The 26,153-nt window shown below is 46.6% G+C and overlaps 1 protein-coding gene across 2 annotated transcripts in view; it reads right to left on the bottom strand.

Annotated features, from left to right (window-relative positions):
* Positions 1–1,870: 1,870 nt before the first annotated feature.
* Positions 1,871–26,153, bottom strand: part of FAM135B (family with sequence similarity 135 member B) — a 125,586-nt gene continuing 101,303 nt past the window's right edge. For both annotated transcript variants that reach the window (XM_035125308.2, XM_060277592.1), the window contains 8 exons: positions 22,536–24,579; positions 21,769–21,935; positions 20,344–20,435; positions 18,196–18,293; positions 17,868–18,019; positions 16,905–17,015; positions 14,900–15,013; positions 1,871–3,237 (listed from right to left, as the gene is read on the bottom strand). In XM_035125308.2, coding sequence (XP_034981199.2) covers positions 3,032–3,237; positions 14,900–15,013; positions 16,905–17,015; positions 17,868–18,019; positions 18,196–18,293; positions 20,344–20,435; positions 21,769–21,935; positions 22,536–24,579 — 2,984 coding nt within the window. In that variant the 3' untranslated portion in view covers positions 1,871–3,031. The remainder of the gene's footprint in view (positions 3,238–14,899; positions 15,014–16,904; positions 17,016–17,867; positions 18,020–18,195; positions 18,294–20,343; positions 20,436–21,768; positions 21,936–22,535; positions 24,580–26,153) is intronic.

Here is a 26,153-nt window from a genome sequence, read left to right as displayed (position 1 = left end):
TGGCCCAGCCCCCCAAGACTGGGGTGGGGTGGGAGCTCAGCCCTGTCTACACACACATAGAGCTGGCACCTATGCTTAGCCCCATGACCCCAGAACACCACTTTTTGTGGATTTACCCTGGCCTTGACTCCAGACAACTTCAGTTCAGCTGGTTGAGTCCTGACTGAGCCAGGATGAGCAAGCTTTGTTTTTTCTTCATGAACTAACCTAAATCTTCTCTCAAAAGGATAATATATCAAAATCTGTATTCTGATGAACTACAGATTATTTATGTGCACATTGCAAAAACTGACAAGCACAGCTTTTGTAAGTTCACATGCCAGAAATTTAAAAAAGAATTCCCATTTCAACATGAATCTAAAACAGGCTTCCTCAACCTCGGCCCTTCAGATGTTTTGAGACGACAATTCCCATCATCCCTGACCACTGGTCCTGCTAGCTAGGGATCATGGGAGTTGTAGGCCAAAACCATCTGGAGGGCCAAGGTTAAGGAAACCTGATCTAAAATAACATGCAGTCATACCATTCCAAGCTACTCCATCCAGTTCAACGTGCCCCCAAATCTCAGAGAAATATTTGCAAAAGCTCTTAGCCCAGGTGCTGCCATACCAGATCAGGTTACTTATCCATCTAATTCAGGTATTGTATACTTTGAATCACTACAGCTCTGAAGACTCTCGGGCATGAGGTGGAGCCCATCACCTGATGATGGTGCCAGAGACTGGACGTGGGATCTCCTGCCTGTAAATCAAGTTCTCTACTACAGAGCTACCATTGCTTATGATGTCAAATAGGCCTGTGGATTGGCCCACAGGAGGCTCATTTCCAGCTTAGAGGTAACATGCCTGGGAGACCAATTCTGACTGACTGACTGACTGGGATAGAGATGTCTTGAGAGGATTGAAGAAGTGGCCCACATAGCACTTCAACTGGGGGTGGCGACTGCCATAGGCACACCTCTCTTGCCTCGAGGTCAAACCAATAAATGTGCACATTTCCTTTAACCTTTTCTCCCCAACTCAGGGTCTCCTGTCAGTCACCTAATCCCTGCACTTTCTTCTCTACCAATGGCTACTAGCCAGCCATGATGTCCACTGTTGGAGGCAGCATGTCTTTGAAAGCCAGTTTCTGGAAATCACAAGTGGAGATGAAGCTATTGCACTCATCCTCTCATTGCATATTTCCCTTAGGCATCTGATTGGCCAGGATAGTTTGCTAGCCTCACCCAACAAGGCTCTTCTGTTGTTTTCAATCCTGCTACTATAGGAGGCACAGGAGAAAATCAATAGGAGTATAGCATCTAGATCAAGGGAAGTAATAGTACCACTGTATTCCGCTCTGGTCAGACCTCACCTGGAGTACTGTGTCCAGTTCTGGGCACCACAGTTCAAGAAGGATACTGACAAACTGGAACGTGTCCAGAAGAGGGCAATCAAAATGGTCAAAGGCCTGGAAACGATGACTTATGAGGAACAGCTTAGGGAACTGGGTATGTTTAGCCTGGAGAAGAGAAGGTTAAGGGGTGATATGATAGCCATGTTCAAATATATCAAAGGATATCATATGGAGGAGGGAGAAAGGTTGTTTTCTGCTGCTCCAGAGAAGCGGACACGGAGCAATGGATTCAAACTACAAGAAAGAAAATTCCACCTAAACATTAGGAAGAACTTCCTGACAGTAAGAGCTGTTCGGCAGTGGAATTTGCTGCCAAGGAGTGTGGTGGAGTCTCCTTCTTTGGAGGTCTTTAAGCAGAGGCTTGACAGCCATATGTCTGGAATGCTTTGATGGTGTTTCCTGCTTGGCAGGGGGTTGGACTGGATGGCCCTTGTGGTCTCTTCCAACTCTATGATTCTATGATTCTATGATTCTAGTTAACTTATCTCCCCACCAAAAAGAAGAAGAAGCCTGGAACCCAAGGTCACCCTGTTAAGTAGGCACATTCACCATATTTTCTCATGCCAAGTTATAGGCGGGTGTTTTTTCCCCAACCACTGTCCCTGCATCTTTTACCACTGTTAGCATCTTTTAGCAACTCAGGGCAACCTGCGATGAACAAGAGAATAACTCTGTTGCTATTCACGTTGGAGAGAGTTCCTCCTCAAATACTGGAAGGAGTTCAAGGGTCCCTTGCCTGGGTCTTGAAGTGAGTGGATGATCCGTAGACTCTGCATGCTGGAAGAGTGGCCTGGGTCTTGATCAGCAGCGGAAGGAGTCATTTTGGGATGACATCCTTCAGTCCTTGCTCACTTCACAATACGTCCGCCATTGCCAGCCTGTGTTCTAGTGCCTTCAAAGCTTCTCCAGAGTCCCTTAAATCAGATTGCTTGCTGAAGCAGAGCCCATGCCCACCAAAATTTGGGACACCACAACAGATTAGCTCCAAGTCAGCGACTAGACATTGCAGAGATAATGTTATTACACTTTGTGGCCTTCAGAACTGGAGTTTTCCACACATTTACGAGTTTTCTTCTTAACTTCCCCTGCCAAACAAATAAAGTGCTGCAATCCACAGATTCCCGTTCCTATTTTCTGATTCACCGCAAAGGAGAATTTAACCTGAGTTTACTTCTTTCTTCTTTTGTTGACCACATGAAACATGGAAAATGACAAAAACCAGACAAGTTTCTTCTTAAATAATAATTATTGACTCAGCTAAGGCAGTTTATGCCTAAGTGGATTTCTTAATGGTGGAAGGGAGAGAAAGAGGTCAGTCCGGTGACCATTATAAAGGGGGCAAATCTATAATCACATCCTCAGGATTTTAAAAGCTTTTTCTTAGGAGGTTGGTGGTTAGATGAACAAAAAGAAAAAAAGACGAAATAACATATATATGTTTACATCTTCCAAAAAGCACCAATTTTTGGCCCTTTGAATACATTATAACCAAAGCACTTTGATTCCTCTCTCCAAGCCACTAGGGTGTGCCGTAAGCGTATTCTGTTTGTTCCCAGAAATGAAGCACTCTCTTGGCCCAGAAAGTCTTTGCAATTCAGTATGCAAGGCTCCCTTTGCTCCCCTGAGGCTCACAGTCTTATTTGAAGTAGTTGAGTCCCGCAACCAGGAAAAATTTCTCCAAGAACAGTTCAGAATCCAGCACCGCAATGTGAGCTGCCCGCCCGATCAGGGTGTTGGCTGTGTTCGGCAAGGCGTGGAACACATCGTGGCGGATTAAAGTGCAATCCTTTGTCCCCACCACCGGCTGGAGGAGGTTGTTGATCATCTCGGCATAAACAGGACCTTGGAAAGTTGAAAAACATAATAATAATTATTATTTCTTCATTGTCTACAATATTCATGGTGTATGAAGAACACAAGATGAGCCTGCTGGACCAGGCCAGTGGCCCATCTCATCCAGCATCCTGTTCTCTTTTTATAATATTTTTTTATTAATTTTCCATTTTCTAATGTTTAAACACATCTTCATTACCCACCTTACTTCTTTTGCTCATATGAGCCTGTCGACTTCCCTCCCTCCCACCCCATGGTTTTCAAAATTCATATGTATATCATAGCATTTTTACATTTTACGTTTTACGTTTCACTCATTCAGAATATCACAATTTATAAATAAATATAAAAGGGTAGTGACAATTATCCTTACAAGTCTTCTTACAACCCTGCTAGTGTTGTTAGTTGCTTACAATGGTCCTTTAAGTAGTGTATAAATTTACTCCAGTCTTTTTGGAAAACTTGATCAAGTTGGTTTCAGATTTTTCCGGTCAGCTTCACCAATTCCACAAAGCCCATAATCTTCATCTACAATTCATCTTTCATTGGTATTTCTTGTTGTTTTCATTTTGGGGCTAAATTGATTCTTGCTGAAGTTGTTGCATACATAAACAGTTTTTGATCACCCTTTGGTATCTCTTCATCCACTATACCCAATAAAATGCTTCTGGCTTTTTAACAAAGGTGAACTTATTTTTTAAAAGTCATTATATATAATTTCCCAATATGCTTTTACCTCATTACAAGTCCACCACATATGATATAACTTCCCTTCCTTTCCTTTACATTTCCAACACTCCTTATTTCTTGTCCTATACATTTTAGCAAGTTTAGCTGGTGTTAGATACCACCTCTACATCACTTTCATAACATTTTCCTTTAATGCACTACGCAGCATCCTGTTCTCAAAGTGACTAAACAGATGCCTGGGGGTAAACAACAAGCAGAACACGAACACAAGACCCCTCTCCCCTCCTGTGGTTTCCAGCAAGCTGGCTGCACAATTAAAGCTGATTTGGTGCTCTTGCACAGCAATCCTGCTTATTGGGAAATGATATATAATGAATTGAAAAGGATGTTCAAAATAACTTTTATATTAAAAAACAACCCAGAAGTTTTTCTTTTGGGAATTATAGGGACAGAACGACCTAAATTGTATAGAAATTTATTTATGTATGCTGCTCCAGAAGCAAGAACGTTACTTGCCCCAAAGTGGAAAGAAGCAGAAGTCCCAGAAAAAGAGGAGTGCATACAAAAACTTATGGGATATGCAGAAGTGGCAAAACTTACCGGAAGAATAAGAAGTCAAGATAACAAACTTTTTTTGAATAAAAGAATGGAAATGGTTTAATGAATATTTACAGGTAAATTGTAAACAGATAAAAAAACATTAGCAGGATTAATGTAATAACGTGCAGTTTTATAGTATATATTTACAGTAGATAAATAAATGAGCAAGTTAAATGACCTTGGATATGCAGAAGATATTTTAAATAATTTTTTTAAGGAAATGCAGAAAGAAAGAGAAGGAAGCTTGGTAGAGTCTTGGTAGACCACAAACTTGACATGAGTCAGCAGTGTGATGCAGCAGCTAAAAAAGCCAATGCAATTCTGGGCTGCATCAATAGGAGTATAGCATCTAGATCTAGGGAAGTAATAGTACCGCTGTATTCTGCTCTGGTCAGACCTCACCTGGAGTACTGTGTCCAGTTCTGGGCACCACAGTTCAAGAAGGATATTGACAAGCTGGAACGTGTCCAGAAGAGGGCAACCAAAATGGTCAAAGGCCTGGAAACGATGCCTTATGAGGAACGGCTTAGGGAGCTGGGTATGTTTAGCCTGGAGAAGAGAAGGTTAAGGGGTGATATGATAGCCATGTTCAAATATATGAAAGGATGTCATATGGAGGAGGGAGAAAGATTGTTTTCTGCTGCTCCAGAGAAGCGGACACGGAGCAATGGATTCAAACTACAAGAAAGAAGATTCCACCGAAACATTAGGAAGAACTTCCTGACAGTAAGAGCTGTTCAGCAGTGGAATTTGCTGCTAAGGAGTGTGGTGGAGTCTCCTTCTTTGGAGGTCTTTAAGCAGAGGCTTGACAGGCATATGTCAAGAATGCTTTGATGGTGTTTCCTGCTTGGCAGGGGGTTGGACTGGGTGGCCCTTGTGGTCTCTTCCAACTCTATGATTCTATGAAGCTGAAATTTGGAAGTGTTAAATTGATTGTAAAACTAATGAAATGTATAAATTTGAAAAATATAAATAAAAACACATATCTCTCTTTAAAAAAAAACTGACTGCTTCCCCTTCAAAACTAGACTTTTAAGTTAAGTGAAATGATAGGGAAATTAATTGAAAAAAATGTGGGGTTACAATTGCTTGATGCAACATTATTTATCCTCCCCTCAAACAAATAATAAGGACTCCTGAAGGGCTTAACAGCTCAAGGGCTTAAATGGGACTGTATTTGATTATGTATGTTTATTAAGGAAATATCTTTCTCCGTATCATTACATTTAAGATAAAATTGTTGCAAAATATCCTATCAATGGTAACTTTCACCACAGAAAATGAATAGAATTGGATAGGCAGGCGGAAGGGAAATGTTGGTATTGTGCAACAGATATAGGAAATTGTGAAAGAAAAAGAAAGTACCAGAATAAAGCTTTAAAGAGTAAAAATGAAATGCACAAATTTAAATTAGCATTAGATCCGAAATGAGGTTTGTTGAAGTATGAAAAATAGGCTAATCCTCCTAAGCTTCAAAGGCCATTTATGTATTTAATAGCTGCAGGCAAGGAAAATTTAATGGGAGACCTGAAAAAGCATATTGAGTTGGGATATAGCATGATTAGCTAACTGTTTATCAAAAGGAAAACTGTAATTATGGACAATTTTGCAAATCATCACAACTGGTAATAAGAGTAGCTATCTCAATATTTCACTAATAAAGATTGTGCCATATTCTAAGTCATTATAGTTAAGAAGGAAGACTAATGAATACATAAATTAAAAGAAGTGGGGGTGTCAGAGGGCCTGGTATGGCTACTCTAGAGTAACGACTCCAGCATGGTCTTTTAAGGCTTTTATTAAGTGCTGACTATTTACAGTGTTCAGAGCAGTAAAAATGCATCCTTAAGGTGAGGTGTCAGAACTCCCGAATGGCGATTGGCGCGTTTTCTTCCAGCACCACAACTTTGGCAGACCCAACCTCTTCCCCCTACGTTTGCGTCGCAATTCGGGAGTTGGGGGGATTGGCCTCCCCCCCGTGCGTCCAACTTCCTGTCCCACCTGAGGCATGGGCTCCACAACCCTGCCTGAGCCTTGGACACCACTTCCTGACTCTCCGCTGGAGGCAGAGCTCTCCTTACTCTCTCCAGCGCTTGGTGATGGGCTGGAACTTAAGATGGGAGGGACTTCCCTGTATCCCTTGTCCCTCACATCCACCCCCCTCCCAGGCTCCTCTCTCCTCCTCCCCAGTGGCTCTCTGCTTGCTGGGGACGAGTGAAATCCCAAGAAGTCTGTGGCATCCGAGCCTGTGGGTGTGAAAATTTCCCCCCCAATCCTGCGATCTCTCTCCTTCCCCCTGAGAAGACGGAAATCCCAAGAAGTCAGTGGCATCAGAGCTGGTGGGAGTAAAAATGTTCTGCCAGTCCTCTCCTGCCTCTGACGTCGTTGACCTCGGTGAAACCCACACCTCTTCTTCCGTGTCCTCAAATTCCGCTTCCCATCTCCATGGGGAGCTGCTGCCTGCTATCCCTTCCTCCTGCTCCTCCCCCTCTCCCTCCCTTTCCATGTGCCAGGGCTTGGGCCTGTGGGGGAACAGGGCGTGGAATTCTTCCACTAAAAATTCCTCAGGTACTTCCGTGGCCGGTATCCACTCATTGTGGGCTGGCGGAGTGTCCTCCCATGCTATCAGGTACTCCAGTCCTCTCACCCCTCTCCTTGAGTCTAAAATCTCAGTTGCCTCATTGAGCTGTCGGGCGTTTCCCGTCTCCCCCCCTCCCTCTGGAGGCTGATCGCTGTCCCTGAACCTGGTACTTTCCCTGTACGGCGACAGCAGTGATCTATGAAACACTGGGTGCACTCTCATGTCCTCCGGCAGTGCTAGCCTGAAGGCTACCGGGTTGACCTGTTGCGTGACCGTGAAGGGGCCCAGCCTCCTGTGTGCTAACTTTCTGCATCGCCCCCTGGTGGGAAGACCTTCCGAGGATAACCAAACCTTGTCCCCCACCCTTATGACCTCTCCCGGCCGCCTGTGGCGATCTGCCCCCTTCTTATACGCTTCCTTGGCCCTCTCCAAGTGTTCTCTGAGCTGTTGGTGCACCGTCTCCAGGTCCTCTGCCCACTCCTCGGCCTGTGGGCCCTCTTCCTCCTCCTCCCCCTCCCTCTCCGGGAAAGATCTGAGGTCGCGCCCATAGTTGGCCTTAAAGGGCGACACCCCTGTGGAGACGTGCACCGCATTGTTGTAGGCAAATTCTGCCAGTGGCAGGCGATCCACCCAGTCCGTTTGCCTCTGGCTGACGTAACATCTCAGGTACTGCTGCAGAATGGCGTTGACCTGCTCCGCCTGTCCATTGGTCTGCGGGTGCCGAGCCGTCGACAAGCTGACCTCCACCTGCAGGAGGTTCATGAGCCGTCGCCAGAACCTGGAAACAAATTGGCGGCCACGATCCGAAATAACTCTTAAAGGCAATCCATGCAGTCGGAATACGTGGTCCACAAACAGTTTGGCCGTCTCTTCTGCCGAGACCGCCCTGGCACACGGTATAAAGTGGCACATTTTGGACATGAGGTCCACCACCACCAACACTGCGGTCTTGCCCCTGGACGACGGCAGGTCTGTGATGAAGTCCATGGACACTACTTCCCACGGCCTGTGCGGTGTGGCTAATGGCTCCAGCAAACCTGCTGGTGGCGCTCTGACCACCTTTGCTCGCTGGCAGGTGTCACATCCCCTGACATAATCCCGAACATCCTCCCGCACCCCTGGCCACCAGAAGTGTCTCATGACTAGGTGAGTGGTTTTGTCCCTTCCGAAATGACCCGCCGTTGGGTTGTCGTGCATCTGCTTGAGAACCTTACCTCTCAGCTGTTTGGTCGGGAGGTACAGGGCTCCCCTGTAAAAAAGCAAACCCCTCTTCTCCTCAAAGTCTTTGGCCTGCTCCCTCCCCCCTCTCAGGTCTCTGAAGATGCGGGTGGCAAATTCATCCGCTGCCGTCAGTGCTGTGAGTTCTGCCTCGCTCACCACTGCTGCACCGCATGACCATGCAGATGGGGGGAAAACGTGCCTGGGTGCTGGTGGCAACTCCTCCTCCATGTACTCTGGCTTGCGGGAGAGGGCATCCGCCCTGACGTTCTGCTCCCCCGGGATGTAGTGGATGGAGAAGTTGAAGTTCGAGAAGAACTCTGCCCACCGTATCTGCCGCTGGTTGAGCACCCTGGCCGTTCTCCAGAACTCCAGGTTCTTGTGGTCTGTGCACACCTGGATGGGGTGCTTGGCGCCCACCAGGAAGTGTCGCCAGTGCTGGAACGCCGCGTGGATCGCGAGAAGTTCCCTATCAAACACTGTGTAGTTGCGTTCAGGCTGGGTCAGCTTCCTGGAGAAGAAGGCACAGGGTCTCCACTCTCTGTTGGCGTCCAGTTGCAACAGAATCGCTCCCACAGCTTTGTCAGAAGCATCTGTCTCCAGGCGTAGGGGCGCATCCTGCACCACGTGGAACAGGTGCTGGTCTGACGCGAACACCCTCTTGAGGCTTTCGAACGCTGCTTGTGCCTCTGGTGTCCACCTGAACTTCTGCTTGCCTCTCAGGCAGTCGGTGATGGGAGCCGTGACCCGAGAGAAGTTCTGGATGAACTTCCTGTAGAAGTTAGCGAAGCCTAGTAGTCGTTGGGCATCTTTGCGCGTCCTGGGGCTGTGCCAGTCCAGGATGGTCTGCACCTTGTCCTTGTCCATTGCCAGTCCCTTGTCTGACAGCTTGTAGCCCAAGAAGTCCACCTCCTTGGTGTGAAACTTGCACTTCTCCAGCTTCACATACAGGTGGTTGTCCTTCAGGCGCTGCAACACCTCCCTGACATCCTTCACATGCTGCACTGGGTCATTGGAATAGATAAGGATGTCATCCAGAAAGACCAGGCAGTTCTTGAAGAGGAGGGACCCCAGGACGTGGTGCATGAAGGCCTGGAAGCAGGCTGAGCCCCCTTGCAACCCGAAGGGCATCACCAGATATTCAAAAGAGCCCAGAGGCGTGAACATCGTGGTCTTCCATTCATCGCCTTCCCGGATCCTGATCAAGTTGTACGCCCCCCTCAGGTCTAGCTTGGTGAAAATCTTGCCCCTGCGTGCCGCTGTCAGGAGATCATCCACTCTGGGCATGGGGAAAGCCACTGGCTCTGTCACCGAATTCAGCCGTCTAAAATCCACCACCAGGCGGCGCTGTTGCGTGTCTTTCTTGTCCACCCAGAAGACCGGGCTGCCCCCTGCTGCCTTGCTTTCTCTGATGAACCCCCGCTTGAGGTTCTTGTCGATGAAAGCGCGCAGATCCTCCAGTTCCTGGTCTGACATGGCGTACAGCTTGGCTGGGGGTATAGTTGCCCCCGGCACCAGGTTGATCTGGCAGTCAAAAGGCCTGTGTGGGGGTAGGTGGTCGGACTCCGCTTCGCTGAAGACCTCCTGCAGGTCCCAGTACGGCTTGGGTATCGCCTCACCCCCTTTGACGTGCATGGTGGCCACCGTGGCTATCGGAGGCCCCTCCCCTGGTTGGTGCTGCATGCAATGTTCCAGACAAAAGTCCGACCCAAACGTGATGCATCTCTGGTGCCAACTTATGGAAGGGTCGTGGCGCGCCAGCCAGCTCATTCCCAAAACGATGGGGGGGTCTGAGATGGTCGTGACGTTGAAAGCCAGTGTCTCTGAGTGCCTTCCCACCGTCATTCTCATGGGGGGGGTTTGATGAGTGATGGCCCCTCCCAGCAACTCTCTGCCATCAATGGTGGCCACATGCAGGGGAAAATCCAGCTGCAGAAGTTGGATTTGGTGCTCTTCTGCAAAGTTTCTCGAGAAGAAGTTGGCAGATGCCCCACTGTCAATTAAGGCGAGGACTGACAGGGGGTAGCCATTTGGGAGCGTCAGCGTGACTTCTAGAACCACTCCTGCTCTGGGAGGGGTGGGCTGGCTCTGCTCCTCTCTGTGCGGGTGGGCGGGCTGGGGCTGTTCACTGCTGACTGTGCCTGGCTGCTGCCCCTTGTCTCCTGCAGCCAGGCTGTCTCGTTTCCCTGCTGTGGTGCTACGTCAGTGGGGGAAGGTACAACCGTTCCCGCCTTTCCTTGCCACTCCCTGCGATGAGGGCAGTCTCTGACGCGATGCCGGGGGGAGTTGCAGAGAAAGCAATTCCCTCCTCTTCCCTCCTTGCGTTTTGGCGCCGCCGGGGTTTGAAAAGCCCGCGCGCGCGCTCCCCCGATCTCCATCGGTTCCGGCTCTGGGCTTGGTCTGGGCGGGTCTGGGGGCGGTCCCTGGGGTGGGTTTTGGTGATGTGGTCTGTCCTGAGAGCGTGGGAACCAAGGTTTTGCTGCGCGCGTCGCTTGTTTGTCATACCATCTGGATTCCTGCCTCACCCCCACCGCTAGCGCCGCTTTGCTGAGCTGATCCATAGTCTGCGGTCTAGGACCTCTTGCCAGCTCATCCTTAACGTCTGCATGCAAACCTAGGTAGAAGGCTGATTTCACTGGCTCACTGTTCAGATCCCACCCCAGTTTGTGCACCAGCATGGTGAATTTCGCCCAGTAGTCTCTAACTGTCGATTTTCCTTGTGTTAGGTCATGAAGCTCCTGTTTAGTGGCCTCCATTTCACTGTCGCTAGCGTACATTAATTTTAAAGCTTCTAGAAATAAAGTTGCGTTCTTCATGCAAGGATTTTTTTGCGCGATGAGCGGTCTTACCCATTCCCGGGCGGCCCCCGTCAAATGCTCTATGATAAAGTAGACTCTGTGCGCGTCATCTGGGAATTCTGCTGCATGCAATTCCAGCGCATAATTTATCTCAGTCTCGAATCCGAGGTACTCCCTCGGGTCTCCGCTGAACTTGGTGACTAGGCTCTGTCCCCTTCTCACTTGGACTAGCTGCGGCTGGGGTGCCCCCCCACCTCTAGCGGCTTTCTCCTCTTCCAACTTTTTCTGCAGGTCTAATACCATCACCCTTAGCTGTTTCTCAGTCTCCTCTTTTGTCCTCACCTGGTCCACCAGCTTGTTCAGCTCCTCCTGCGCCCCTCGCGCTTCCTCCTGAGCGGCATGCAATTGCTGCTGTGCGTGCGCTGTGAGGGTCTGTAGCTCCTGCTTCGCTGCTTCAGCCTCCAGCCTCCAATGCTCAGCCTCTTGAGCGCTCATCGCTGCACTCCAAAGTAGCCAAAAAAGATTCGGGAGTTGCTGTCAGAGGGCCTGGTATGGCTACTCTAGAGTAACGACTCCAGCATGGTCTTTTAAGGCTTTTATTAAGTGCTGACTATTTACAGTGTTCAGAGCAGTAAAAATGCATCCTTAAGGTGAGGTGTCAGAACTCCCGAATGGCGATTGGCGCGTTTTCTTCCAGCACCACAACTTTGGCAGACCCAACCTCTTCCCCCTACGTTTGCGTCGCAATTCGGGAGTTGGGGGGATTGGCCTCCCCCCCGTGCGTCCAACTTCCTGTCCCACCTGAGGCATGGGCTCCACAACCCTGCCTGAGCCTCGGACACCACTTCCTGACTCTCCGCTGGAGGCAGAGCTCTCCTTACTCTCTCCAGCGCTTGGTGATGGGCTGGAACTTAAGATGGGAGGGACTTCCCTGTATCCCTTGTCCCTCACAGGGGGTGATACTTGAACGTGGTTCCACCATCTCATCCTAAGTCCAGCTGAGCTTTTGCTGGCATTGCAGAGGTGAAGGGCAGGTGATCCCCATTGATATCTGTTCCTCGGCTCTGATATAAGATTACCAGATTTCCACCCCCCCAATGAATCCGGGGACACAACTTCCTACTAAATAGATGGATTTTGTCAGGGGACTGATTTGTAATTCCGGGTAAATCCAGGAAACAGGGATGTCTGGTAAACTAACTCTGAGAGGTATTTCCCATCAATATAGGTTTTTCTGTGTAGTTGACTGCATTTGTGTAACTCAAAGATGGAGAGCCTGTGGCCCTTCAGATGCTGTTGGTGTTACTATCTATATATCAATCATCTATCTACCTATCTACCTATCTATCTACCTATCTATCTATCTATCTTCTATCTATCATCTCTCTCTCTCTCTCTCTCTCTCTCTCTCTCTCTCTCTCTCTCTCTCTCTCCAGTGGTACCTCGACTTCCAAAGGTTTCGACTTACGAAGTCATCAAACCCGGAAGTATTTTCGCCCCTCGCACGTTCTGCGCAGAAGCGGTGCACACGGTCTGCACATGCGCAAAGCGCAAAATTGTGCTCCACACATGCGCAAAATGGACGCTTTGACATACAAAGGTTTCAACTTACGAAGAGCACCGCATAACGGATCGCCTTCGTAAGTCGAGGAACCACTCTATCTATCTATCATCTATCTATCTATCCACCACCACCACCCCCCATCGTTCAGCCCGGACATTAAGGTCCAGCTCTGAGGGCCTTCTGGCGGTTCCCTCACAGCAAGAAGCAAGGTTGCAGGAAACCAGGCAGAGGGCCTTCTCGGTGGTGGCGCCCGCCCTGTGGAACGCCCTCCTATCAGATGTCAAAGAGAAAAACAGCTATCAGATTTTTAGAAGACACCTGAAGGCAGCCCTGTTTAGGGAGGTTTTTAATGTTTGATCTTTTATCGTGTTTTTTATATTCTATTGGGAGCTGCCCTGACTGGCTGGGGAAACTCAGCCAGATGGGCAGGGTATATTTATTTATTCATCACCACCATCATCATCTACAGTTGCAATCAAAATTATTCAAAGAAACCCCTACATTGCAAATAAGGTTTATTATCAAAATATACAGACTTTCAGCTATTTGAAATGAACAAATCAAACAAAAGCAATTGAAATAGTTCAACACAGCGGATGCTTCAAGTGGTTTCCCAAAATTCAGCTGACCAAGGTGAAATGAAGCACCTTTCTATTGTGCATTCATGATGTTTTGCACTCATTGTGGCATCTGAGCGGTTATACGTGATCCAAACGGAGGCGCTGCCCCCTCCAACATAAATCCTGCCTACACACATGCTCCTGGAAAGGTCTCAAGGAAGACACACCACTTGGTTTCCAACCAGTGCATGTCCTGTAGCTCCCTGCTGAAATCCTGTAACTTTTCACATCACAAATATTCCAATGGTGTTTTGTTGTTGTTGTTTTTGTCTGCTTTTGTTGTGCTGCAGTGCAGGAGCACCAGATGGCAATAATGTAATATCATTCAGGAAGTACAGTATCTCAGAGCAACTAATAAAGTGAACTTATGTGCAAGTGTTCCATCATAAATCCACCACTAATAAACTAGTGTATCAATGGCATGTTGCAGAATATATCTGCAAAAAACAACAAAAACAAAAGCAAAAAACACACAAAATGGAAAATCTAGCAGTCGAGAGGAGCCACAGTCATTTCCCTTTAGATAAATGTCTCCTGTTTCCCAACATAATCCATAGGTTCCTGTGCCCCTCCTGTGCTTGTTAAATTGGGAGATTAACAGGCTCTTCTTTTCCCATTCCAATCTGCTCCCTTTTTACCCCTAACACCACTCCTCAGGGGTATTATTTGCCTACATAAACCCATAAGTGCCTGTTTCTGAACATGGTGTGGCTTCAATGCTAAAAAGGAGCTCTAAACGCAGAAGCCAGGATACATGCAAGAATAGCAGACTTGCATACAAACGGGGCACTTCTGAGCATTGAACTCAAAATCCCATCAGCACCGGGGAATAGTCAGGTATGATAGGATACACCGTGAGGGCCTCTAGACCTGGTCTAAGTCACATAGTCTTGCAATACACAATTGTTTGACTCAACTGGGATGAATAGCAATCACCTTCAAGTGATCACCTGTGTAGCAGATGGCCCTGGTTCCTCCTGAGGAACATAGGAAGTTGCCATGTACCATGTATGACCCAGATTTCAGAAGAAGAAGAAGAAGAAGAAGAAGAAGAAGAAGAAGAAGAAGAAGAAGAAGAAGAAGAAGAGGAGGAGGAGGAGGAGGAGGAGGAGGAGGAGGAGGAGGAGGAGGAGTTTGGATTTGATATCCCGCTTTATCACTACCCGAAGGAGTCTCTCAAAGCGGCTAACCATCTCCTTTTCCCTTCCTCCCCCACAACAGACACCCTGTGAGGTGAGTGAGGCTGAGAGACTTCAAAGAAGTGTGACTAGCCCAAGGTCACCCAGCAGCTGCATGTGGAAGAGCGGAGACACAAACCCGGTTCCCCAGATTACAAGTCTACCGCTCTTAACCACTACACCACACTGGCTCCCATAGATAGGAGTCTTAGATCTAACTGCAGATTCCTTCTTTTCTTTTGTCTCCTGATGTCTATTGATTAATGGAGATTATGGGCACCTGAAACAGGGAAGCATCTGTTTTCACACTGTATAAATCTGCTAGGTGTCCTATTAGGATATGCCAATCTAGAAATAAATCTATGCATAGTTTGTTGTTGTTTCGAATACAGCCATTCTCTTAAATCCACAAAGAAGCTCACCTGTCTGCCTGTCTTTCAGGGCAGATTTGCACATTTCTATTCTTGCAGAATGAAATGGGACGTAGCGGTCTTGGGGAGAGGCCACCAGGACAACATTTTTGAAATACTGGAGGCCTGTAAGAAAAGAAGGGGGGGCAAACAAGTGTGTGCATTAGAACAGCCTTCCTTGGATTAAGTGCATGCTGGGTGGTGGAGCAAATTCTATCCACTATGAAGAAAGCATCATACCATACAAAGAAATACCATACATCATCATACCATACATTCGTGGTAACCTCTGGCACACACACAAACCCCTTCTCTCTTTTTTAAAGAAAAATAGCACTGAGTAGAGGTGATATTGTTGAGGAGATTGTGTGGAATCTGAAGGGTCAGACAAAGAGGTCTGAAGGGTCTGCATTTGGCCCCTGGACCTGAAGTGCCCCCAAGCCCTTGTGTTGGTGTCAAGGAAGGGCTACAGCATACAGTGGCGCTGTGGTCTAAACCACTGAGCCTCTTGGGCTTGCCGATTAGAAAGTCGACAGTTTGAATCCCCGCGATGGCTTGAGCTCCCATTGCTCTGTCCCAGCTCCTGCCTACCTAGCAGTTTGAAAGCACACCAGTGCAAGTAGATAAATAGGTACTGCTGTGGTGGGAAGGTAAACGGTGTTTACGTGCACTCTGGTCTCCGTCACAGTGCTCTGTTACGCCAGAAGCGGCTTAGTCCTGCTGGCCACATGACCTGGAAAGCTGTCTGTGGACCAATGCCGGTTCCCTCGGCCTGAAAGTGAAATGAGTGCCGCAACCCCATAGTCGCCTTTGACTGGACTTAACTGTCCAGGGGTCCTTTACCTCCTTTTTTACAGCATAGTAGCAGCAAGGGATGCCAACTTGAATAAAACACGGAGCTCCAGCACATTGTTGTTGTTGTTTAGTCGTTTAGTCGTGTCCGACTCTTCGTGACCCCATGGACCATAGCACGCCAGGCACTCCTGTCTTCCACTGCCTCCCGCAGTTTGGTCAAACTCATGTTCGTAGCTTCGAGAACACTGTCCAACCATCTCGTCCTCTGTCGTCCCCTTCTCCTTGTGCCCTCCATTTTTCCCAACATCAAGGTCTTTTCCAAGGATTCTTCTCTTCTCATCAGGTGGCCAAAGTATTGGAGCCTCAGCTTCAGGATCTGTCCTTCCAGTGAGCACTCAAGGCTGATTTCCTTAAGAATGGATAGGTTTGATCTTCTTGCAGTCCATGGGACTCTCAAGAGTCTCCCCCAGCACCATTTCCATTCTCATCCTGGGGCAAAGTTCTCAACTCGAGGTAACTGTTATGTACTGAGCTGAATCCTAGAACAATAGGATTCAGAAACAGCGGGAGCTACCCAATCCAACTCCAGGTGGAAGTGAATCCGCAACCTGATTGGCCTGCTGGAGCAGCCAATCAGGCGGCTGGCAGAAGTGAATCTGCTACCTGATTGGCCTGTAGGAGCAGCCAATCAGGCTGCAGGCAGAAGTCAATCCACAATATAATTGGCCCACAGGTGTAGCCCTGAAGCAGCCAATCACGCAAGGCCCATTGTGTAAATAATGTATATAAGCAGATGGTTTTGGGAAAAGAGCCATTCTTCTTCTCCTCTTCTCCTTGATGACTATGAGCTGAATAAAGAGCATGAAATTCACTCTCGACTCCGAGTACATTTCAGTAACTCTTCCAGGTGAGCGGAGTTTGTCACCTGAAGCGTTTGTAACCTGAGACATTTGTAATTCATCAAATGCCACTGTGCACACATACCATTTGAATGGCAATGCCCAGCAACTTTGGGGGTCCCAAGCTTCCTCATATATTTTTTTTGGGAGGAGGAGCAAAGGGACCTCAACCCCTCCGAGTTGGCTCCTGTGGTAGCAGCCAAGCTGGAAACCACTCTCTGTGAGATGGCTGTTTCCCCAAGTCAACTGGATTTCAAACAAGCAAATGAAGACACAGCCACTTGCTAGAACAGAGGCTTAGATTTTAACTCAGCACCACCCACCTGTTTTTTGGCTGAGCTGGTAGAGGAAACATTTCCGCAGATCTGCATTGTCCCTGAAGGTTAGCTGCAAAAGTGACCCGGATTTTTTCAGCTTCTGCATGAGCCACAAGCCTAGAAAAAGCAATGGTGATTTGTGGGTTTCCAAGAGCACCTAAGTAGGGTAAAGCCCAGCAAACCAATTGGGGGAGATCAATCCTTCATTAAAACCCCAAAGCAGATATTTCCAAGGGAGTCTGAGAACTACTGGGGGAAGCAGAGTGGTCTGGGTCATTCAAAACTGAAGAAGTGTGCATGCACAAGAAAGCTTATACCCAGAACAAACTTAGTTGGTCTCTAAGGTGCTACTGGACAATTTTTATTTTTTAATTTATTTATTCAAAACCAAAATGGTCATCTGAAAGTAATGTGATGGTAAGGGGCCTGGATAGTTGCTGGTTGGCTGGCAGGCAAAGGGGCTTTTCAGGGCTAGTGTACTGGGAATTGTAACATCATGGGAGACAAGATCTCTAAAAGTAGGTTAGGCCTATCTCCAGATGTCTTGGACTACAGCTTCCATCATCCTCAACCAACTGGCCATGCTGCCATGGATTAATGGGAGTTGACCTAATGGGAATCCAACAACATCTGGAGGGCCACAGCTTCCAAGCCTTGGTTTATTTGCAATGGACAAGCAAAGTCCGCTTGTTTATAAAACATGTTCTCAATTCATTTTGTGCATTTGGTGAGGTTGTGTGTGTGTGTGTGATCTCCAATAAAAACCCTACTCTGAGTATACCCATTGAAACCGTAGCATGCCCACAGAAACCAATGGTCTTCAGTGAATTGGTTTCCATGGTTTTATTCCATTCCTGGTTGGAGACACTCCTATGGCATTTCATAGCATGGGGCAGGAAACATTAGACAGGATGTTAGAACCCCTCTCATACTTTCAGTGTTTCCCTTCAAACAGCCGGTAGCTCTTACCTGTACTAACCAAAGTACTGTTGTTATAAAGCGTTCCCAGGTGAGGCCCGGAGAGGGACAGGAAAGTATGCAGCTTATTGAGGTAATAGCGAAATCTGGGCCGGGTTAACACGGATCGGATGATGACATTGCCGAGGGAATGGCCGATGAAACTGTGGGGACACAATTTGTATCCATTTATTTAGAGAACGCCTTCATTGCTCTGCATTCAAAGGAACCTCAAAGTGATGTACAAAAGCAGAAAGGGCCACCATTCAATATATTAACAATCAAACAGCAGCCTATGAAAATGACGCCACACTGCTCCACAGTTGCCACTGCTATTTACCTTATTCGTGATATCGACAAGTTGTACAGCTGAATGTGCTGAATTATTTCATCCAGCAAACGATCGGTCATTGTATCGAAATCTGCAAATGTGTCCGTCTGTTAAATCAAGAGAAGAACAGTTGGTAGTATACCTTCCGAGTTTTCATAGGCAAAGAAGAAGACAGAGACTGTCTGTCTGTCTGTCTGTCTAGTTACGAACTTAATTCGTTCCGGAGGTCCGCTCTTAACCTGAAACTGTTCTTAACTAGAGGCGTGCTTTTGCTAATAGGGAATCTTGCTGCCGCTGCGCCGCCGGCACACGATTTCCATTCTCATCCTGGGGCAAAGTTCTCAACTCGAGGTAACTCTTCCAGGTGAGCGGAGTTTGTCACCTGAAGCGTTTGTAACCTGAGACATTTGTAATTCGAGGTGCCACTGTATGTGGTGTGTGTGTGTGTGTGTGTGTGTGTGTGTGTGTGTGTGTGTGTGTGTGTAAACCATATATTTGAAATTATTAACAAAATAAGTTTGAGGATATTTAAAAGAAGATTGCACCTGCCCAAGGCATACCATGCACTTCAGAGGTTCACTTCTATTAGCTCTACAACTGGTGTTCGGTGTGTGGTAGGGATGATAAAGAAATTCAATCTGGCTTTCATATGAATGAGAAACTACCTAATTTGCAGTTCCCAAACCAGTATGCAAATCTAAACACAACCTCTCTGAATGTTGCAGTGCAGCTCTCCAACCAAACCATGCATACAGAATTGTAGGGTACACAACTGTTAGCCTGCATTGGCATAATCTTACACATGTCTATTCAAATGTAAGCACCCCTGTGTTGCATGGGAGTTATTCACATGTGACTGTAATAGCAGGGATGGTGAACCTCAAGTATGCAGGTCAAATGTGACTCTCTATGCGTCTCTGTCTGTGCCTTGGGAATTCCCCCAAACAAACTCACTTTCCCAAGGCTACGTCTCCCATTGGCTTGGCTTTGCAACTTCCATGAAACATTTTGCCCAGCGGGGAATTGTACTTGCATTGTGACAATTCCTCTTACAACTCTGGATGGAGGATAAAGAAAAGCTGTGCAAAAATTGGCCTACTGCACAAAATTAAAATTTGCATTAATTTTCCTGTCCACTTTTGCCTCTCACCTAACCCACCACTAGCATGCGACCTCTGGAAGGTAGGTCAGAAGGGAATGTGGAACTCCAGGTGAAAAAGGGTTAGAGGATCACAGCCTCAGTCAACATTCCAGTCCCATCCTTAATTTCTGGCCTTCACTGCCATGGCTCAGAGCTGAAGAGTTAGTGATGAAGCCCTTACAAAGCTCTGTGAGCTTTACTACCATGTAAAGTCCAGCTGCATTTGGCACCAGCTCTATGAAACCATCAGATGGTTAATGTTGACTGCAAAGCTACCACAAAGTTGCATTGTTGCAACAGAGTTCGGATATTTTGTGGTTGAACAGTTATAATTAGTACCCACTGAGGGCCAGCAATGTGTAGTTGTGCAAATGTTAAGCCAAGCATTCTGTTGTTGCTTGTAATAAACAGAAAGGGAATGATGGAGGAATGAAATTCAGAGGGATGAGGATGGCAAATGGTTCCTTTTCTCTGGAGCTGTGCTGTTTTGTAATCCCATCAGCTCTGCATCAGATTCAAAACTAATGAGATGCCAGGGAAATAATCATCAAATGCTGGGACAAAGATTCAAGGGAAACATTTCCAGTAATTAATGCTTCTTTTTGTGTGAGAGAGAAAATCCATCTTGCTAATTGCCACTCGTTCCAAAGAAAAACACGAGCACATCCAATTTGCAATATTGCCTTCCACTAAACATGCTCGTAAACTTAAATATAGACTCTGGCCTGTTTGTTTTGCCTGCACTGATAATTAATGGTTTTCTCTGAAACTTACTTATCTTCCATTTTATTTAGACATGGGAGGATGTGCTTAATCACAGAGGACATATGAAAAAACACATGGATCTTTCTTGATAAGAAGGAGTCTCCCATTGAGCTCCAATGCATTTGTAATTATTTTCTGCAGCTTTGTGTTCCATTTTTAAAATTGTGGTATCATTAACTGTGTCGAATGCATCATTATGAGATGGAAACGTGAAGTACAAACCTCAAAGAAGTAAGAAATGAGCAAAATACCTGGTTCCTTTCTGACATCAAGAAGTCAAGCTTTCCACCGGGGAGACCCAGTTCGATGAAAGTTTTTACCAGCCGTAGATCTGCACTGTTACCTTGAGGAGGAAAGAAATTGCTTTTCTAAGACATGGGTCCCATGCTGAAGGACATCATCCACCCATCTCTCAACCTGCTTACTGGGGAAGGGGGTTGACAATGACGGCCTGGTACGTCTCTTTCCACAGCAAACATGAGTGGATTCTTCTGATGATGAGCCACTTTGCATGACTTTGCATTCCCGCTCACACTGCGGGCATATCCTGAGGAGGTGGGAAGTGACTTGTGTTCCAGTGATATGGCTGTGATGCTCCCAGTGCGAACACAGTGCCTCGTCTAAAATGGTGATTCATTTTCAGGACAATTTTCATCCTATCAAACTTTGCCCCATTGTGTTGAACCCAAGGTGAAATGTTCTGGAAGGCATTCAAGCGCCATATTGGTGGCCAAGGTAACGCCAAACTAAGTGGAAGTTGTTGCAAGAATGAGCTCATATGTGTATATTTATTTGCTTTGATATATGCTACTTGGTTTACTTTGATGCTGTGCTAATCTGTGGACCTTGGGATACGGAGTCCAAGGCCCAGAGAGGGGAGAAGCTTCGAGTAGCTGCCACCTATTGCCTCACCAGCCAGGTGTGATAGGAGGTTCTGGGTGAAGTGATGCATGCATCTTTGTGCATAAAGGTTGTACGAATGTTTGTTTGTGTGCGGACATCTCATGATGCAGAGAGGGCTCTGTTTTTTTATATATATAAAAAATTGCTGTTATTTTTTACCTATGTCATTTTAAACTGTGATATTAATGCCGTATTCTTAGTTTTAGATTTTGATATATGTGGAAATTGTTTTCCATTTGGTTGTGTATTTTTTTATTTGGTTTATTGATTGTTTATGACTTTTGTAATTATGTAAATCTTGTCATGTTGTACGCCACCTTGAGCATCGTTTTTAACTGTGGAAAGGCGGCATACAAATAAAAATGATGATGATGATGATGACCTCTCACTGTTGCGGTGTCCATCCTATGTTTTTAAAAGCAGTGAGGCTCTGCACACTGTGCTGTAAGCTTATAAATCACAAGAGCTGGATGTCTGGCCTTTCTGACATCCTTCTTTGGTATCCCTCCATAAAAACCACTCATACATGCCCTCCTTGGGGCCTGTGGTTTAGAACACCCATGGCTTTGTGCAAGTTTTGAAGCACTGACTCACTTCCCAGAGGAGGCTGGGATTTATGGTCCAACCCAAGTTTGAAGACCCTCTAACCATGGTCTCTATGACTAGCGTAACTGCAGCTGTCTGCTTTCACATCACACACAATTATGTATCGTGTGAACACTGTGTATATTCAGAATGCCCAGTTATCCCCCACATCGCCTCTTTGGCCTTACCATCCAGCCCATGGACACAGACCACTAGGTGAATCCCATCTTCAAAATTTTCTTCCTCTTCCTCTGGTGGGAAATATGGGATATCAGAAGCGAGTGCAGTTAGGTCACTGTACAGAAATCCTTCAATCTTCAGCTCTTTTTTAAACTTTTCTTTGGCCTGATGAAAACTGGAGAATACACTAATTAATCACTGATTGAGATGGGCATCCAACAACATGTGACTTTTCAACCATTGTCTTCAAAGGGCTGGGGTGAGAGTTGGGTTTTGGCACTGCAGCTGGTAGACCCGTTGTGGAAGGGTAACCAAAATCAGATTTTCAGATCTCAACCCAAATGCCAGCCATACAGTCTCCAATGATGTAGGCCTGGGGTGGGGGACCTTTTTAGCTCACTGGGACTGACCTGTATCTCCCACACCCCAGTAGGACAATTTTGACAGGTGATTGGAACCACCCACCTCTCAGTCATATGACATCATGTTGACATCCAGTGTGCTTCCACCACTGGTTTGGCAAGCAGTGTAAATATGGCATTAGCTACAATCCATAGCTATCCTATATGTATCTCGTGAAATGTTGCATTTTTATGTGCTTCCCCCAAAACCACCTTCAATCCAAATTGTAAAAATAATGACCTAGCTGAGCTTCTGGGCTTCCTGAACCCCAGCTGCTGGTGTAATCAGAAGTACCAAATCAACCCACCAAGTCCATGAAATTGCAGCCAATAGAAGATTGTGGGAAATTAAAAAAGCCCTTGGACCTCCTTACCTCAGCATCCTTTCATTGGCCTCCCCATCCACATCACTGGACTCACAGGAGATGACCCCAAAGGAACCCACTGGTTGGTGAGTAATTGGAGAAGTGACCTGCTTGGAGGAGAAGCCGGCCACTGGCGGGTTCTCTTTGAGGACCGAAGAAAAAGGAAGGCAGGTGGCTGTGCAAGAAACAGATAAGTTGACCACCTCAATAGCCTTTTTGCTCTCGAGCGCCAGTGCCCCAGGAACCACTGAATGGAAGCCTGTGCTGTTTGCCACCATTTTGAACTCTCGGTTTTCTGGTTCTGCACAGGAGGATCCAAAGCCGGGTCTGTTATCCAGATCAATTTCTTGTAAGTTGGGTATTTCTCCACCACATATCACTACTTTGCCATTGGCAAGAGAACTGCCATGGGGACCCTTTGCAGAGACAGGTTCAGGTACCACCTCTGACAAGACTGTGCTAGTATAGCAAAAGTCTGGCGTGTGGCCCTCATGGTGTGAAAAAACCTCAACGTTTGTGGAATACGAACCGTGGACTGTGTGCAAAGTTACCTCCTTCTCATACACATCAACAGCAGTGGTGTTGGTGTCCAAATAGTCACCAACCCTTCCCAAACAGATCTCCCCTGTTCTCCTTGGCAGCTGGCTTTCAACTGTGTCATCTAGATTTTCATTTTGCATTAGAAACACAGCTTCTCCTGTGGCTTCCAAACCACAGTCCACCTCTGAAAAGCCCTCGGCAGCTTCTGGTAAGTGAGGACTGTCAACATTTTCTTCAAAGGCAGATTTGGGGTGTTCCATGGTAGCAAATGGAAGCGGCAACCCACCATTTTCTCTGGCTTTCCGGCACATGGAAACGTTTTCTGCTAGGGCCATGCTGGTGAACCCAATTTCCACGTATTGTCCCTCTGCAATGTCCAATATAGTTTTGGCATGTTTTGATATATCCATGTCATCAACAGGCTCCTCAGGGCTACTGATCTGAGGAGCTGAGATAGATTTTGTCAGTTTGTTGGGCTCCACCTCCCGCTCTTCCTCCTCGTAGGGCAAGGAGCTGATTGAGGTGAGGGAGGCTTGGATGCCACTGGGCAAGCTGGTATTGCTTTCTGTGTGCCCGCCCTCCAGAGAGTTACGGTGAATCGCGTGCCTTCTGACGAGCTGGTGAAGAATCTCCCGGTCGCTGGGTAACTCCAAAGCCTTACTCCGTGCATCAGACCAAGCTACTGAACTGGGCTCGCTTTCGATCCCTGAGTCTGAGATCAGTGACGAAGATCTCTTAATGACCCCTGATGTCAAGCTGAACTCCTCACACTCCTGCACTCTTTGCTCCTTAATCTCCTCAGCGTCTCTTATCTGGTTCAGTGAACCCAAATCATCACTTACATCAAATGTCCTCAAGGATGGCAGTGTTGACTCACAACTCTGATCAGCTGGTTTCTCTGGGGCATTTCCTTTATCAGACAGGAGTTTGTCTGAAGTGAGAGTAGACTCAGAACCATCCCCTGAAGCTGCTTGGCTCAATTCAATCTCGTTCAAAAGTTTGTGTTGTCCACATGCGCCACCATCATACTGGGCAGTCATGACTAGCATTGGTTCTCCTTGGCGGTCATTATTACACACTGGGCTTATGTCCAAATAGGCAGCCTCCAGCGAAAGTCTATCACTATTATTTTCTGAAAGCTCCATTGGCGTCTTAAGGCTTTCTGTATGATCATTCAGGAGTTCTGATTGCAAACCAGATATCAAATTGCTAGCCAGATCTGACTCATCCCCATGGGATTGCGCATCTCCGTTCATTGTGTGTACCTGAGTTGTCGAGTGATCCTTGAAACTCTCAACCATACATGAATCTTCTTTTGGATAGCTGTGACCATACACCGATTTTCCATTTATCCTATCTGTATGGATGATGAAAGGGACATTGTTCCTGAAATCTCCCTTTGCTAAAGCAGAGTCATCATTTGAAGAAGGATCCTCGTTTTTTCCTATTAAGTCCACTTGTGCTTTGCCACCAGCAGAAACAACATAGTCCGGCAAGCTGTCCAAGCTCTGAACTGAAAGAGAGAGAGAGAGAGAGAGAGAGAGAGAGAGAGAGAGAGAGAGAGAGAGAGAGAATACCCCCTGATTATTATAGCAACACTAGAAAATAATTGCTTCAGTAAAAATTACCAGCTTGATTTAAAAAAAACACACACCTGTTTTATTGAGTTACAATATATAACAATTGGGACGCAGGTGGCGCTGTGGTCTAAACCACTGAGCCTCTTGGGCAGGCATCCCCAAACTGCGGCCCTCCAGATGTTCTGGCCTACAACTCCCATGATCCCTAGCTAACAGGACCAGTGGTCATGGAAGATGGGAATTGTAGTCCAAAACATCTGGAGGGCCAAGTTTGGGGATGCCTGCTCTTGGGCTTGCCTCTTGGGTCGGTGTGGTTCAAATCCCCACAACGGAGTGAGCTCTTGTTGCTCTGTCCCAGCTCCTGCTAACCTAGCAGTTCGAAAGCACGCAGTGCAAGTAGATAAATAGGTACTGCTGTGGCGGGGAGGTAAACGACGTTTCCATGAGCTCTGGTTTCTGTCACAGTGTTCCGTTGCGCCAGAAGCGGTTTAGTCATGCTGGCCACATGACCCGGAAAGCTGTCTGTGGACAAATGCCGGCTCCCTCAGCCTGAAAGCTAAATGAGTGCCACAACCCCACAGTCGCTTTTGACTGGACTTAACTGTCCAGGGGTCCTTTACCTCCTTTTATATAACAATTACAAAAAAGAATAATACAAAAAGGGGGAGAGTTGGAATTCTACAGTGTTCTTGTGGCATCCCCTGCAGTGCATTGCCCAGTGTGGCCAAACCGGTCGTGCTACCCTAAAACCGCCTCTGACTGCACATCTTGTACCACATGAAGAAACACAGGTAGAACTATCAAGGCACTTCGAGGATTTCCACTGTAGTACATCACATACCCAATGGGTTTAGTGTCCCATCCTGCACAGCTTGGAAAGCTCCCGTAGAGCTTTCAAATAAACTTTTTGTAAAAACAAAAACAAACCAGAGGCTTTTTAATTAGGAATTGTAGGTGCTGATATTCCAAGGGAGCAGAAAAGACTTTTTATCTATGTGATGAGAGCCGCTCGGATGCTATTAGCTCAGAGGCGGAAAGAAGATATAAACGTCTCTACCAGAGAAGAATGGCAAACCAAACTGTTGGACTTTGCCGAAATGGCAAAACTGACCGGAATGCTCAGGAACCAAGAAGACCAAAACTTTAACAAAGAATGGGAAAAAAATTATAATTTATCTTGGAGACCACTGTAAGCAAATGAAAACATTTGGAGTCATATAAAATATAAATTATTGGGAAAGATGCAGTAGAAAAGGTTTAATAATCAGACCCATGGAGGGAAGGTGGGAAGTCCAGAGATTCAGAGGAATCTGTAAATGTGTATGCGCATGGTTGTATTGTTATAATTTTATACAGTGGTACCTTGGTTCTCAAACTTAATCCATTCCAGAAGTCCGTCCCAAAACCAAAGCGTTCCAAAACCAAGAGGTGCTGTCCCATAGAAAGTAATGCAAAAATGGATTGATCCATTCCATTGTTTTAAAAACAACCCCCAAAACAGATCACT

The sequence above is a fragment of the Zootoca vivipara genome, chromosome 8, assembly GCF_963506605.1.
Source record: "Zootoca vivipara chromosome 8, rZooViv1.1, whole genome shotgun sequence".
Taxonomy (NCBI): Eukaryota; Metazoa; Chordata; class Lepidosauria; order Squamata; family Lacertidae; genus Zootoca; species Zootoca vivipara.
This window is presented reverse-complemented; position numbering and strand designations above follow the sequence as displayed.